The sequence below is a fragment of the Enhydra lutris genome, unplaced genomic scaffold (assembly GCF_002288905.1).
Source record: "Enhydra lutris kenyoni isolate GAN:26980312 unplaced genomic scaffold, ASM228890v2 scaffoldscaffold9, whole genome shotgun sequence".
Classification (NCBI taxonomy): Eukaryota; Metazoa; Chordata; class Mammalia; order Carnivora; family Mustelidae; genus Enhydra; species Enhydra lutris.
The window spans coordinates 13,935,815-13,951,347 of NW_019154093.1; the positions used below are offsets into that span (position 1 = coordinate 13,935,815).

The 15,533-nt window shown below is 45.0% G+C and overlaps 1 protein-coding gene and 1 pseudogene across 3 annotated transcripts in view; both read left to right on the plus strand.

Annotated features, from left to right (window-relative positions):
• LOC111142879 (ST3 beta-galactoside alpha-2,3-sialyltransferase 3) overlaps positions 1-15,533 on the plus strand; it is a 187,856-nt gene that overhangs the window by 15,035 nt on the left and 157,288 nt on the right. Inside the window, exon 2 of one of the 2 annotated variants that reach the window (XM_022496273.1) lies at positions 11,190-11,334. In XM_022496273.1, coding sequence (XP_022351981.1) covers positions 11,220-11,334 — 115 coding nt within the window. In that variant the 5' untranslated portion in view covers positions 11,190-11,219. Of the gene's footprint in view, positions 1-11,171; positions 11,335-15,533 lie in introns of those variants that run through there. The other variant, XM_022496272.1, reaches the window with a different exon arrangement.
• Positions 893-1,980, plus strand: LOC111142880 (annotated as a pseudogene). The gene has a single exon (XR_002640296.1). The product of XR_002640296.1 is annotated as an ADP-ribosylation factor-like protein 1 pseudogene (transcript).

Consider the following 15,533-nt stretch of genomic DNA (forward strand, 5'->3'; position numbering starts at 1 on the left):
TGGTTGGTCCACAGTAAGTGCTATATGAATATTAACAATATTGACTTACCCTGCTCACTAACTTGCAATTAGAAAATGCACGTTCCTCTGCATAGGATAATTTAACATATTGCATATTAATTAACTACTTAAAGCTGCCTAGTCGTGCGTAACAGCTGAATAGGAGCTATGCATTCAGCAAAAATGTTTGTTAAAAAATTGATGAGCTTTGGGGCACCTGGGTGGCTCAGTGGGTTAAAGCCTCTGCCTTCGGCTCAGGTCATGATCCCAGGGTCCTGGGATCGAGCCCCGCATGGGGCTCTCTGCTCTCCCTTCCTCTCTCTCTGCCTGCCTCTCTGCCTACTTGTGATGTCTGTCTGTCAAATAAATAAATAAAAATCTTTAAAAAAAATTGATGAGCTTTTCAATAAATTTTCTTGGGAAGCTGGATAATAAATAGCATGGTATATAATAACTTCTCATTAGTTTGCCTCACAAATATTCACAGGAGTCATGCTTTGTGGTTTTTGCTCTACATACCTTTGTCATACCTGAGTTTATATCCAGTATGGCTGATATTTGAAGGTCAGCAAAATTCTGACATCTTATTTTATTTTATTTATTTTTAAAGATTTTTTTTTATTTATTTGACAGAGAGAGACAGCGAGAGAGGGAACACAAGCAGGGGGAATGGCAGGCTGAGGGAGAAGCAAGCTCCCCGCTGAGCAGGGAGCTCGATGTGGAACTCGATCCCAGGACCCTGGGACCATGACCTGAGCTGAAGGCAGATGCTTAACGACTGAGCCACCCAAGCTCCCCAAATTCTGATATTTTAGACTAAAAATTGTTGCCAGGTATAGTTGAGAAAATAACCATATTGTAGGGTGTTTTAGAAATGACAGGTGTGGTGGAAGTTGCTGGCAGACTGGACTTCCAAGGGATTCGCTTGGGAGCCGAAGCCGGACCCGGAGGCCAAGGCGAGCAGAGGTGGAGGCGCCGAGGCCCGAATAGGAGTAGCTGCCGAGGCCGGAGCCTGTTTCTGACCACCGACAGGGGCGGACAGGCGGTTCACCATGGGTGGGTTTTTCTCAAGTATTTTTTCCAGTCTGTTTGGAACTCGGGAAATGAGGATTTTAATTTTGGGATTAGATGGAGCAGGAAAAACTACAATTTTATACAGATTACAGGTTGGAGAAGTCGTTACTACTATTCCTACTATTGGATTCAATGTTGAGATGGTAACATACAAGAATCTTAAGTTCCAAGTTTGGGATTTAGGAGGACAGACAAGTATCAGGCCATACTGGAGATGTTATTATTCAAACACAGATGCAGTCATTTATGTGGTAGACAGTTGTGACCGAGATCGAATTGGCATTTCCAAATCAGAGTTAGTTGCTGTGTTGGAGGAAGAAGAGCTGAGAAAAGCTATTTTAGTGGTGTTTGCAAATAAGCAGGACATGGAACAGGCCATGACTCCCTCAGAGATGGCAAATTCACTTGGGTTACCCGCACTGAAGGACCGAAAATGGCAAATATTCAAAACTTCAGCAACCAAAGGCACTAGCCTTAATGAGGCAATGGAATGGTTAGTTGAAACATTAAAGAGCAGACAGTAGTTCAGTCACTTCTACCCCTGTGAAATGAAGACTACATCCTATATCCCTTTGGAAAGAAACAGTTAAGTGTGCTTCATGCTACTAAATGTTAAAACTGTGTGATTGTTGGCATATACTGAACTGAATGCAATATTTGTAATAAATATAAAATATAAGTATTTGGTTGGAAGGGTAACTCACCCATGATTGAACCAACTGAATATTCTGTGTAATGTAAAATCCTCCCTTGCTTTCTTGTGTTAAGTATATATTCTATTTGTATGGAATTCTTATTCAAATAGAGTCCTATTAAAGAATGTACTCTTACTGAGGAAAAACCCTCCTATTTTTGAATTAGTAGTTGCAGCTTGTTTGTATAAACACTAATAAATATCTTAAAAAAAAAAAAGAAATGACAGGTGTTTGGTGCAGTTTTTTTCCATGAATTCAAATTTTTATATGTTTTTTTTTAAAGATTTTATTTATTTATTTGACAGACAGAGATCACAGCAGGCAGAGGCAGGCAGAGAGAGAGGAAGGGAAGCAGGCTCCCCGCTGAGCAGAGAGCCCGATGCGGGGCTCAGATACCCAGGACCCTGGGATCATGGCCTGAGCCGAAGGCAGAGGCTTTAACCCACTGAGCCACCCAGGCGCCCCTATGATTTTTCTTTTTATGGCTAAATAAAAAGAACCTAGCATAATAAACCTTTGGTCCCTTTCTTTGAGCATCCTGTAACTGACCAAATAGTCAGTCAGTGAGCCGGTCACTCTTGAAGCCCTACCAGGGATACAGGGATAAACAACGTGGGCTGGTCCCTGCCTGCATTAGCCCGAATATAAATGTTAAACAAATTACTGTAAATACCGTAAGATTCTAAGTACCCTGCGAACTGGGATGAGGATAAACAGCTGCTGTGGGAATTTGTAACAGGGAGGCCTAACCTGAGGTGTGGAGACAGGTGAGGCTTCTGTGCGGGATTCACCTGGAAGCTGCGGATTCCAGGCTGAGTGGGAGTTGGTGCGATGGTGCGGGAGGGTCAGGACAGCGTCAGCCTGACCTTGGGAGAGAGTGAGGGGACCGGGAAACTGAGAGAGCGGCCGTGTTGTGGACCGGACCCCTCTGGGGGAGGTGTAGGGCCTGGAGAGAGGTGTGGGAAGAGGTGGGAAGAGGTGGGCAGGGGCCAGAGCATGCCCAGCACGCTGAGCCTTACAGGCCCCGTTAAGCGATTTGGGCCCTTACTCCGAGGATAGTGGGACATTTGCGAAGTTTCAGCCTGGGGGTAAGATAAAGTCACATCGGCTGCTGTGTGGAGAGTGGGAGGCTAACCAGGGAGCTGTAGTAGGAGCCCAGGCTGAAGGTTAGTGTGACTTGAAATGGGACAGTGGCAGTGACGTTGGAGGGATGGATGCATTCAAGAAGGATTTCGGAGGTGCAGGTCACAGGACTCGGTGACTGAGTGTATGTGGAGGTGAGAGCGAGGAGGGTAGTGTCGAGGATGACTTCCAGGTCTCTGACAGGAGCTCCTGTGAAGGTGTCGCCTTTTACTTGAGAAAGAGGAAGTTTGGGGCATCTGTGCAACATCTAGATGGTACTGTGGAGTATCCCTACTCCCTAAATAGATGGACATGGGACTCAGAAGCCGTTATCTGGATGGAAGAGCTCAAGTTTGGGCTGGTCAGCGTAATGACAGCAAATTAAATCACAGAAGCGGAGCAAAATTGCTTCGGGGATGTCTGCAGAGTGGAAATGTTAGGACAGCCTCACACAGGACCCCAGGCTTCTCTCCTCTTGCAGCATTGCTATGTGTCCCTACGCGCACACAAATCATGCCTTCAGGATGTTATGTTTTGGAATGTGTACAGCTTAGGTCGTGTCTGGAATTGGGACATGTAATTAGAAATACAGTAGTTTATTCTTTAAACACACACTTCTCAAGTGTTGCTACGTATGGGCACTGTGCTAGTAGGCGCAGGTGATTCACAGAGCTAAGTTAGAGATCATGCTTTCAGGTGGTGTACTCCTCCTTTGCAGAGACAGAGGAGCGGGCATGATGTTTCATAAATACTGTGATGCAGGTAGGCATGGGATGATACGGGAGCAGACGTGGAGTATAGGGCTATTAGTAAGGAAAGCTTCCCAAGGGAGGTAAGACTTGAACAGAGCCATAAAGATGAGCTGGCAATGGTCGGCAGAGAAGGCAGAGGAAGGGCCCTCCCACCGTGCTGTCCTGTCTCTCTCAGTCGCAGATGCCGCAGAAAGGTCAGGGCATTGGAGGATAATCACGTCCAGTGGGTTTGACGGTTAAGACGTCAGCGGCAGGCTTAGTGACCCTCTAGGGCAGGGTATGAGTTTGATTGTCTTAGTGTCCCCCTGTGCTCTGCATAACTCCTAGCTCTTAGTGTTTGCTGCGTCAGCTCTGGACAGAAGAGGGCCATCTCCTTCCCCAAGATGAATACACGGGAAGGGGATGAGTCTGGATTACTGCATTCCCTCGGCGGCCCGGACGGGCTCACTGCAGTTTTCTTTACCTGCGCGCTTCTTTATGGCTGTGCAGGGAGGCCAAGTGAGCTCCCACAGCCCCAACAATCGTAAGTATTCATCTAGTGTTAGCGTTTTTATGTTTCATTCTAGTCCTTTTCTTTTCTTCTTTACTTGTCTCTTTCTTCATTTAATTGTGTATCATAACCGTTTCCCCGTGTCATTAAAGTGTTTTCATAAATTACATCTTTTTTTTTTTTTTAATAAATTACATCTTAAGTGGCTGCCACATCTCTCATTTGGACGTGTATTTGAACATTTGAGCATTTGGTTTATTTCTTTTTCTCTTGAAATAATTTGAAGTAATTACAAAAAAGTTGCAAAAATACTACAGAGAACTCCCGTAGAGCCCGTGGCTTGTTTATGGTGGAGTCTGTCGGATGGCTCCGTCGTCAGGCTCCTCTCCCCCACCCCCCCTCTGTAATTAAGAAGCATCTGGTGGGCGCATACTTGAAGACTGTACAACACCCCATTTCTCAAAATTCTACCCCTTAACTTGAGCATTCCTTGATGTGTCTTTAGCTGAATTATTACTGACCTGGTCCCCAAATGGTGACTTTGTGATTACATTATTCCTTCTGCATTCATCAGTTGGCATTCTGCTCTAAGGGAGCGTTCTCTCCACTCCTCATTTATTAGGCTCTTCTTTCGTGGGTTGTAATCTGTTATTAGTGGTCTGAATTGTTCCAGAGCTGACCATTAGGAGCCTCTCCACTGGCTGCTTTTTCCTTCTGACACGGCCTCACCCTCTGAGTCTCTTCTTGCTTCCAGGCACCGTGAAAAAGCCCAGCCTTGGCTTGTTTGTGCCTCCTTTGCCTCAGTCGTGCAATCAGCCATTCTTCCAGGGATCCCTGGTTCCCATTAGGGGAGATTCGTATTTAAAAACCAAGCTCCAGGTGCCAGATGTGCTCCTTGGAATTGGGGCATGCCTGCTGCTAGGCCCTCGTCAGTGACCGCAGCGAGGGAACGTATGCAAGTATCACACAAAGGCACACACACTGTCTTTTCTCATATTTTTGTATCTTTATTTACCAAAACCCATCCACTCACACCCATCCCTTCAACTTGAGTACAACTCCCCACATTTATTCTGGTTTTTCCCTTTTCCTATTTGTAACTCCCTTTTCTGTCATTGAGAAGTCCAGCTCCTGTGTCCCTCAGTACATTTACTTACTCGGTCAATTCCAGTATTGCGGGTTCCCACACCCCCAGGACCCTTCATAATGGCCTGATGCCCCACACCTCTCCTCATTCCACGTAGGCATGCCTGCCTTGATTGGTGCCCAAGGTTTGATGGCTTTTAGATTAGATTATTCAGAAAGGAGGACCGGGAGAGAGCACATGCCTTTTGGCTGCATCACCCTCTATTCTGGGGGTATATACCTTAGCTTATTCAACCCCTATTGAAGGACTTACTCTCTCATATCACAAATAGTGCTGCAGTGAATAGCCATGTGCACAAGTCATTTTGAATTTTTATCCATGTGTCTCTGGGATAGTTTCTTTTTTTTAAAAAGAAAGTATTTATTTTAGAGAGAGGGAGAAAGAGCAAGAGGGAGAGTGAGCAGGGGGAGGGGCAGAGGGGAGGGAGAGAAAGAATCTCAAGCAGACTCTGCATGGAGCACAGAGCCCAGTACAGGACTCCATCCCAGCACCCTGAGATCATGACCTCAGCCAGAGTCACGAGTAGAACGCTCAACGGACGGGGCCACCCTGGTGCCCTTGGGATAGTTTCTTAAAAGTGAGATTATTGGGTTATAGGGCAAAAGCACGTGTGATTTCTTTAGACATGGCCCAGCCCTTCCCACCACCAGGCCAAGTGTGAGACCCGTTCCCCCTACAGCTTCAAGCTTTTGTCCTAGCAGCGAGTTTGAAAGTTTATCTCTTTCTGAGTCTTGAGTTGTTCTTTTCCTGGTGTTGAAGGTTTTGACTTATTTTAAGCTCTTACTCGGTTCTTTGTATGCTCTCCACTTTTGGAAATTGGTTTCCTCTTTGGGTTCCTCTTTGGAAAAGGATCTGGAAGAGCCTTTTCTGTAATGGAAAAGATAGAAGTAAAGTAGCAGACTGGTTCAGCCTTCTCACTGTGCTGTTTGCTGAATGCACGGGTTAAATCTGTGGACTGACCCATGGTTTTATGTCTGCTGGAGCTTTAGGTCTTGGTCATGACCACGGCAGCTCAGGTTGTCATAGCTGCCTTCAGGACAGGAAGGAGGGGGTGGGCCTGGGACCAGCTGCCTGCTGAGAGGAAAGGCTTTCCAACAGGCTGCTTACAGCTTAAATTTGTTACCATTGGAAGCACCAGCTGGGATACAGTGTCCTTTGTGTTGCTGGAACTGCAAGTCTCTAATTTCTCTTTCAATTTGAAAACTTTCTATGTTTGTTACGTGCATAAATATAAAAATAAAAATTAAAAATAAATACACTAATAAGAAGATTGTGAAGAACAACCCCCTCCACTTTTCGGAGGTAGCCATTGTCTACAGTTTGGTGCATATTAACTATGGACTGAATATGGAACCTTAGTTTTCAGTATTCCTGTCGCCCTTGTTTGTGACCAGTATGTGGCCATACGTACACATTCATTACTAATCTACAACTCGTTTTTTTTTTTTTTTTCCATTTAGCGGTATAGACTAGACATTTTTCCCCATGTCAGGACAGATAGCTGTGCACCATTCTGTCTGGCTGGTACATCATACTTTATACTTGTTGTTCTCCTGCCTTCATTGATCACTACCCACCTTTTGTCCTCTGTGCTGGTGTCTGACCTTGAAGAACGGCATCATCTCCGCTTCCTTGCCTTCTGGCTTCCCGTTGGAATCAGCTGATAAAAGACACTGAGGGATCAGAGGGCGAGTGCTGAGAGAAGTCAGAGCATTTTTTACTCGCCTCCGCTCCTTGCCGGGGCTCCAGGAGCCACTGTGCCCTCCACAGCAACGCTCCTGATGGCCAGCCTCTCTTTTCCAGGGACACCCTTCCGTCTCCTGCTCTGTTGCCTCAAGGCAGAAGTGGCTTCCTACAGTGGAGAGTCCCCAGGTGCTTCACCACCCCCTGGTTTGTTCCTTTAACTCTAATCACATAGCTATAAAAACCCCCATGATTCATTTCCTTTGGTTAATTCCTCTGCGTGTGCCATCTGTTTTCCTGCCATGACCCCCACTGATCTGGATGTCACTGTGTAGACGTACCATAATTCATCTATTTGGTTCCCTATTGATGGACATTTGAATTTTTTCCCAGTATTTTGTTCTTAAAATGAGTGTTGCTAATGAACATTCAGGTACACATCTTGTAAAGTATTTGTTGGAATGTTGCTGTCGGAAAAAGTCACCGAAATAGAAACGCTGGGTCGAGGGGCATGACTGTTGTAAATTTCAGTAGCTGTTGTCTAGTTACTCCTGAACGAGTCCACCAGTTTCCATTTCCACAATGTGTTGTTTGATATATATTTTTTTAATATTAAAAAATCATAGAGTGTGGGGTGCCTGGGTAGCTCAGTTGGTTAAGTGTCTGCTCAGGTCATGATCTCAGGGTCATAAGGTCAAGTTCCACATCAGGCTCTGCGTTAAGTGTGGAATCTGCTTAAGATTCTCTCTCCCTCTCCCTCTGCCCCTCTGGCTCATGCGCTCACTCGCTCTCTCTCCCTCAAATAAATAAATCTTAAAAAAAATTTTAGAGGTAAGGCTTGTGACTTACAACAAATAACTTTAACTTAGGAGGATATAAAGGAAAAAGCACTTCCCATTGTTTCATCCTGTTTCCTGGAGTTAACCACATCAGCAGTTAGCTGTGTATCCTATCGTGTTTTTGTTTTTCTTTATGAAATTTATGTGCTTATCATAGAATAAACTCATGTATAGATAGATAAGGTAAATTCATTTTTATGTGCGTGTGTGTGTGTGTATCTCTGTCTGTCTCTTCTGAGAGCTCATTTGTAGACTCTGCTCTACTGACCTTTTTGTCTTTTCCTGCGCCAGTGCCCACCGATCTTCAGAATTACAGCTTTGAGTTGGTTTTGATATCTGGTGAGGCACATCCTCATCTCATTATTTTTTATTTAAAGAAATTTCTGGGCTCTTCTTGGGCATGAAGTCTTCAGATTAACTTTGGATTTAAGTTAAACACACACACAAAACCATGGGTTTTGACGAGTCAGACTGGAGTTATAGAGAACTGACATATTTCCAATATTGAAACTTCTCACTTAGGAGCCTATTATGTGTCTTTATTTATTCAGGTCTCTTATGTCCATTAGTAAAAATCTTGCCCATTTCCTCCTGTTTATTTTTAGATATTTTATAGATTTTGTTGCCATCATGAGTGGAATCCTTCCTCTTACATCTTCTCCTCGGTGTTGTTTGCATAGTTTTTAAGAAGCTGTTGATTTTACCTTCTTTTTTAAAAATTTAAATACAATTAGCCAACATATACGACATCATTAGTCTCAGACGTAGAGTTGAGTAATCCATCAGTTGCATATAACACCCAGTGCTCATCACATTATGTGCCCTCCTTGATGCCTGTCAGTAACCCCATCCCTCCACTCCGCTCCCCTCCAGCAACCCTCAGTTTGTTTCCTGTAGTTAAGAGTCCTTCATGGTTTGTCTCCCTCTCTGATTTCTTCCCATTTAGTTTTCCCACCCTTCCCTTATGTTCCTCTGCACTGTTTCTTATATTCTTCATATGAGTGAAACCATGTGATAATTGTCTTTCTTTGACTGACTTATTTTGCTCAGCATAATACCTTCTAGATCCATCCACATCATTGCAGATGGCAAGGTTTCATTTTTTGATGGCTGCATAGTATTTTATTTTATATATGTATCATATCTTCTTTATCCATTCCTCTGTTGATGGACATCTGAGCTCTTTCCACAGTTTGGCTATTGTGGACATTGCTGCTATAATAATTGGGGTGCAGGTGCACCTTAAGATCATTATATTTGTATCTTTGGGGTACAATTGCTGGGTCATAGGGTAGCTCTTTTTTAACCTCTTGAGGAGCCTGCAAGAACCTATGGATTTTTATGGGGCACCTGGTTGGCTTAGCTGGAAGGGCATTTGACTCTTAATCTTGGGGTTGTGAGTTTGAGGCCCCTGTGGGGTGTAGATTACTTAAATAAATAAAACTTAAAAAAAAAAAAAAGAAGCTGTTGGTTTTTTGTAATTTAATCTTATAATCACCTATGTATTAGTTCTAAAGTTTTTTTTAGTTGATTCTCTTGGCTTTTCTGGATGGACAGTTAAATCTGCAAATGGTAACATTTTATCACTTTATGGTATTTATATGTAATTTCATGTGTTATTTCCTGGCTAAGCTATCTGAGTGAGGCGGGGGTGGGGGGCTGGATGTTCCGTTTCAGGTGAGCATCAGAGAACATGCCACCAGTGAAACAGTGGTGTGGCGGAGAATGTCCCAGGCAGGCCTCAAGGGGAGAAACAACAGGGCTATGTTCGGTGAGTTGGAAGAAGAAAGGCACAGGACACAGACAAGGCTGGGAGGTGCAAGAGATGGTCTGGAGAGTAAAATAGGGGCACAGTCAGAAGCTGCTAGTCTCTAAGGAGTAATGACTTCATTTTAAAGGGATTGAGAATTTAGTGAAAGGTGTGTGAGGCAGAATGGCACCCCAAAGATGTCCACACCCGCATCCCTAGAATCCATAAATATGTCCCGTCATGTAGCTGAAGGGGCTTTGCAGATGCAGTTAAGGCTACAGACCTGGGGCACCTGGGTGGCTCAGTGGGTTAAAGCCTCTGCCTTTGGCTCAGGTCATGATCTCAGGGTCCTGGGATCGAGCCCCGCATCGGGCTCTCTGCTCATCGGGGAGCCTGCTTCTCCCCCTCTCTCTCTGCCTGCCTCTCTGCCTGCTTGTGATCTCCATCTGTCAAATAAATAAATTAAAAAAAAAAAAGACTACAGACCTTAAAATGGGGAGATTATCCTGGATTCTTCAAGTGGGCCCAACCTAAGCACAGGAGCCTGAGAAGCCAAGAGACGTTTCTCTGACTGGAGGCAGAAGAAAGGTGTGGTAGAAGGGCCAGCCGGAGAGATTCCGAGTGAGAGGGATCTAACCCGCTGTGGCTGCGGGGGGCCATGTGGAGAACAGGAGACTGTGTGATCAGGAGCAGGGAGCTGGGGACCTTGGCCCTGCAGCTGCAGGGAATTGCCTTCAGCCAGCAGCTGGAAGGCAAATGAGCTTGGAGGCGGCTTTATCCTCAGAATCTGCGGAGCGGAGCCTGGCCGTATGGCCGGGTCTCTCTGGACCACCCCAGTTTATACATGTAGTCCCAGTGTATGGCCAGGTCTGTCTGGACTGCCCCAGTTTATACCTGTAGTCCTAGTGTAACGATTAACCAAGCCCCATTTCCATCTCAAAAGTTGAAGAAGATGAAGAGCTCTACAGCCCCCCCCAGCTCTGTGCTGCCCCCTTGGCTTTGGCTCTTGGGAGACTCCACAAAGAGAACCCTGCTGAGCCCCACCAGAGCTGGACTTCGGACCGCCAGAACTCTGAGCCTCCGAGTCTGTGGTTCTCTGTTTCAGCCACAGTGGAACACGAACACAGAGGGGTTTGAGCAGGAGAGCAATGTCCAATTTTGTGTTATTAACGGATCCATCCTACTTCTTTGTGGAAAGTGGATTTGGAAAGAGTACAGTGTGGAGGCGGGGAGCTTTCCTCTGGGACTGCAGTGGTGGCTCGGACCAGGGTAGTGATGGGGGGGGGGGCAGGGGCTGTGACTGGGGACTTACCTGGCGGGTTGGGATTGCCAGAATTTGGTCATTGATTGGATGCTGGGGATGAGGGAGAGGAGGGATGCAGGGATGATTGCTGATTTCTGCCTTGGGTGCTGAGTGACTGGTGAAGCTGTTTCTTGAGACCAGGACTAGCAGGTTGGAGGATGCCACGTGGGGAGCTCAATGGTAACTTTAGGTGGCTCTTCATGTGGCCATTCTCCCGTACGTACCTATTTTAAGGTAGAGTGTATCACCAAGGCGACTGCTTTATCCTTTAAGACCTAAATTGTTTTTTTTTTATTTTTTTATTTTATTATTATTATTTTTTTTTATTTTTTAGGTCATGTAGGAAATCGTAAATCATGTGAAGATGGGACTCTTGGTATTTGTGCGCAATCTGCTGCTAGCCCTCTGCCTTTTTCTGGTACTGGGATTTTTGTATTATTCTGCGTGGAAGCTCCATTTACTCCAGTGGGAGGACTCCAGTAAGTATGGCCACTCCAGCCGGTCCCCAGGAGAAGCCCGGCCCAGAGCGCTACCTGGGCGCCCAGGGCCTGGGGCTGCGGGGCTCACCTATTCCTCAGAGACAGGCAGTGAGAGGAAGCCACGCCCTCCTGCCTGGTAGGGACTCAGACCTTGCCTGCCATTTCTGTTGCTGTAGGTTGATGTTTTTCAAAAAAACTGCATGCCATGGCATATCCTTTTATGATCACGGTAAAAACACGCTATTCTGCAATAAAACCCCAGACCCTACCAGTAAGTCTAGTTTTTTGAAGGCTGTTCTTTTTAATGACTGTGGTGTCTTGCCACGCCCATGTGTCTTCACTGCCTTCGGGGTGGGGATTGAAGTCGATTTTCTCCTGCCCTGAAAACAGTCACCTCTACCTCTTCCTTTGAATTTTCACTTTTCAATTTAATATTGTCTTTGTTTTATTGCCCCTGAAGAAATTTTGCTTACCTAATTATTTTGCCCTTCCTGGCCCTGAACTTGTACCTGAATGGAAAAACGGCTTTTCCTCCCACCTCCCCGTATCTCCTAATCCCTTTCTTTGGCTTGTACCTTCGGCCTCCTGGGTACACAGTGTTTCTCACGTAGCCTTCTGCTTAACTCTGACTTGGTTTCGATTCACCCAGTGCGCCCGTGGTGTGGTTTTAGGCTCGGGGTTGAAGGGCTCACTGTGGGCTGCATTGACCTTTGCATGTTCTCTTCTTGGAGGTAGCTTGAAGTGTCCCACAGTGGCCATAAGTAGTTTGCCTTTTGGTTCTTTTGTCTAATGGCTGGCTGAGCCTGGATCTTGATTCCTAGTGAATGTGATTTCTCTAAGATCGTTTTGTTTTTACAAACGTCAACTGGATACCAGTGTAGAATTCACTCAAGAGTAGAGCCGGTCTCGGGGTGCCTGGGTGGTTCAGTGGGTTAAGCCTCTGCCTTTGGCTCGGGTCATGATCTCGGGGTCCTGGAATCAAGCCCCACATCAGGCTCTCTGCTCGGCGGGGAGCCTGCTTCCCCCTCCCCTCTGCCTGCCTCTCTGCCTACTAGTGATCTCTGTCAAATAAATAAATAAAATCTTAAAAAAAAAAAAAAGAGTAGAGTCAGTCTCTAGGTATGAGGTTAAAATCTGTTAGAATGAATTGGAAGAGGCCTCTGGCAACTGGCCTGCTAGTGTATTGAGACCTTTGTATGGGAACCATTCCAATTAAGTAGTTCACTTATTTCTTACCTGGCCCAAACTCCTGAAGCAGTTTCAAGCCAATTTTTTAAAATGTAGTGTTTATCTTTAATTTCTTGATTTATATTTGATGTTTAAGTGGTTCTTACATGCATAGCTTATAATTTTAAATAATTACTTTGGGTTTCCAAAGTTTATTTAAATTTCTCTCGTCCAACTTATTTTTAAAATCAAGGAGACTACCCAGAATAAAGTGTTTGTGTCAGGGCCGTACAAAATTCTGTGGTGAAAGGCACTGTGTATATCCGTAATGGATGGATTCAGCTGTATCTGTAAAATAGATGGGAACAGATTAAAGGAATGGAGGTCTCCTTTTTTCTTGAGAACTACTGACCTGTAGACAACATACCCAAGAATTAGATAATATTTTCCCAGAGAAGTTGAGAAGGACATTAACTTTGTGGAAAGACTATTATATATCAGGTTTTAGGCTAGACAACTTAGAAATCTAAGTTAATTTACTTCTTGGGGCTCAGTCGGTTAAGCATCTGCCTTCCACTAGGGTCATGATCTCCAGGTCCTGGGATCGAGTCCCACATTAGGCTCCCTACTCAGCTGTGAGCCTGCCTGTTCCTTTCCCTTTCCCTCTGCTTTCCCCCCCTACTCTGCTCTCTCTCCCCTCTCAAATAACTAACTAAACTTTAAAAAAATTTGCTTCTCACTCTAAACATGTGGAGATGCTGTTATCCCTGTTTTCCAGCTGAGTAAACAGAAGTATTTAATTGATTTACCTAGTTGTACACCTAATTATTAAAGCTGGAATTGAATCCTGATTTATCTTTATTTAAAAAAAATTTTTTTTAAAGATTATTTATGTATTTGAGAGAGAGAGAGAGAGAGAGAGCACGCACGCACAAGCAGGGAGCAGAGGGAGAGGGAGAAGCAGGCCTCCTGCTGAGCAGGGAGCCGGACATGGGGCTGGATCCCAGAGCTCTGGGATCGTGACCTGAGCCGAAGGCGGGCTCTTAACTGACTGAGCCCTCCAGCTGCCCCCAGTTTTTAAAAAATTTTTTAAGGGATTTTATTTATTTATTTTAGAGAGAGAGTGTGGGTATAGGAGCAAGTGGGGAGAGACAGAAGGAGAGGGAGACAGAATCTTGAGCAGAGCTCAAGATCAGGGCACAGAACAACCTTGAGATTATGACCTGAGCCAGAAGAAGAGTCTGTCAAGAGTTGGATGCTTAACTGAGTGAGCCACCCAGGCATCCCCTGATTTGTCTTTAAAAAAACTATGTCCATTATGTTATTGAAAAGTACAGTAAGTACGAAGACTAAGGATAGGATTGAATTCTGTATTCTGATTGGTAAGAAGAGAGGAGAGGGATTCTGAAGAAAGGGTAGAGAGCATCAGGAGGGTGGTGGACAAAGAAAAAGGAGGGAGTAAGGGGAAGGGAAAGAAAGAAAGTGCCCCAGAAGACAGGGGTGTACGAGGCAGGAGATGACGTGGTGCTGTCACGAGTGAGTGCTGTAGGCTTGCTCTATTAGTTTAAGAATAGCTTTGTGCTTTCCTGTGAGTGAATTTTCAGCTGACTAACCACTGTTTGCATCTTTTTGTTACTCCGACTTTCACGCCTTTCAGATACTTGGCTTTGAATAGGTTGTTTTATTTTATTTTTTTTTAACATTTTTTTTTTAAGATTTTATTTATTTATTTGACAGAGAGAGAGAGAGAGAGATCACAAGTAGGCAGAGAGAGGAGGAAGTAGGCTCCCCGCTGAGCAGAGAGCCCGATGCGGGCCTCGATCCCAGGACCCTGAGATCATGACCTGAGCCGAAGGCAGAGGCTTTAACCCACTGAGCCACCCAGGCGCCCTGAATAGGTTGTTTTAGACGGACTTACTGGAACATATAGTTTTCTGTGCTGTCACATCGGAGGGCAGGGTACTATGACTAACTGTGAGGGCTAACCAAGGCCCAGAAGGGGCAAAGTCTGCTGGAGGGAGCTCCTGAAGGCAGGGAGATGACTATGGAGGAGGGAGAGTTAGGCTGTGGTTGATACCGGTGCTGCGGCTAATAATGAGAGCAGTGGCTTAGTGATGAGAGTCTCAGGTCTGTGTCCATCCTGTCATGAGAACGTCACATTCCCAGTTCCATTTGATCCTCCTAGTGTAGATCGATCATTGCTCTCCTGTCTTACAGACGTAGATGCTCAGGCTTCAGAGAGGCTCAGTGAGAGTCTGTGTCTTCCATGTGTGGGCATTTACAAGTTTGAAATATAAATGCTTTAGCATTATGTTTCCTGCATTTTTATACTTTTTGTGACTTACCAAGATGGTGTGTTGGAAGTCCTTCATAGCGTGGTGGTAGAGAGGGGTCTAGAGATTTCTATTATTAAATTACTAACTTAATAAGTAGTATATTCCTATTATGGGCCATATGCTGCTCTGTGTAAACTGGATGTAAGATGCATAGGCCTTTAAGCTCGTGGCCTGTAACACGAGAAAGAACTCAAACAGCTCTCACATGTTGCATTCTGAAAGAGACGTCTGTATGAAATGCCCTTTTGGAGCACAGAATCCCTTCCAGATGGAAAATATCATGATTTCATTAATCCCAAGACATACTGTGGCAGGATGCAAACTGCTTTGTTTTGAGCTGCTTAGAGCTGTGTGTGGTCAAGTCTTGGTCAGATCGCTAGGACTTGGGTCAGATGCTTAACCTGAAAGACTTTAAGTATAAGATTGGTCTAGTTACCAACTTGTTTTTAAATCTATTTTTTTTAATTAAATTTTATTTTATTTATGGAGCCCAGTGTGGGGCCTGATCTCAAGACCCTGGGATGGAGACCAGAGCCGAGATCAGGGGTTGAACACTCAACTGACTGAGCCACCCAGGCACCCCTCAGCTGTTTTTAAAAAGTTCTGTAGCTTGGGGTGCTTGGGTGGTTCAGTTGGTAGAGAGCATGTGACCCTTCATCTCAGGGTAATGAGTTCAAGCCCGGTGTCGGGCATGGA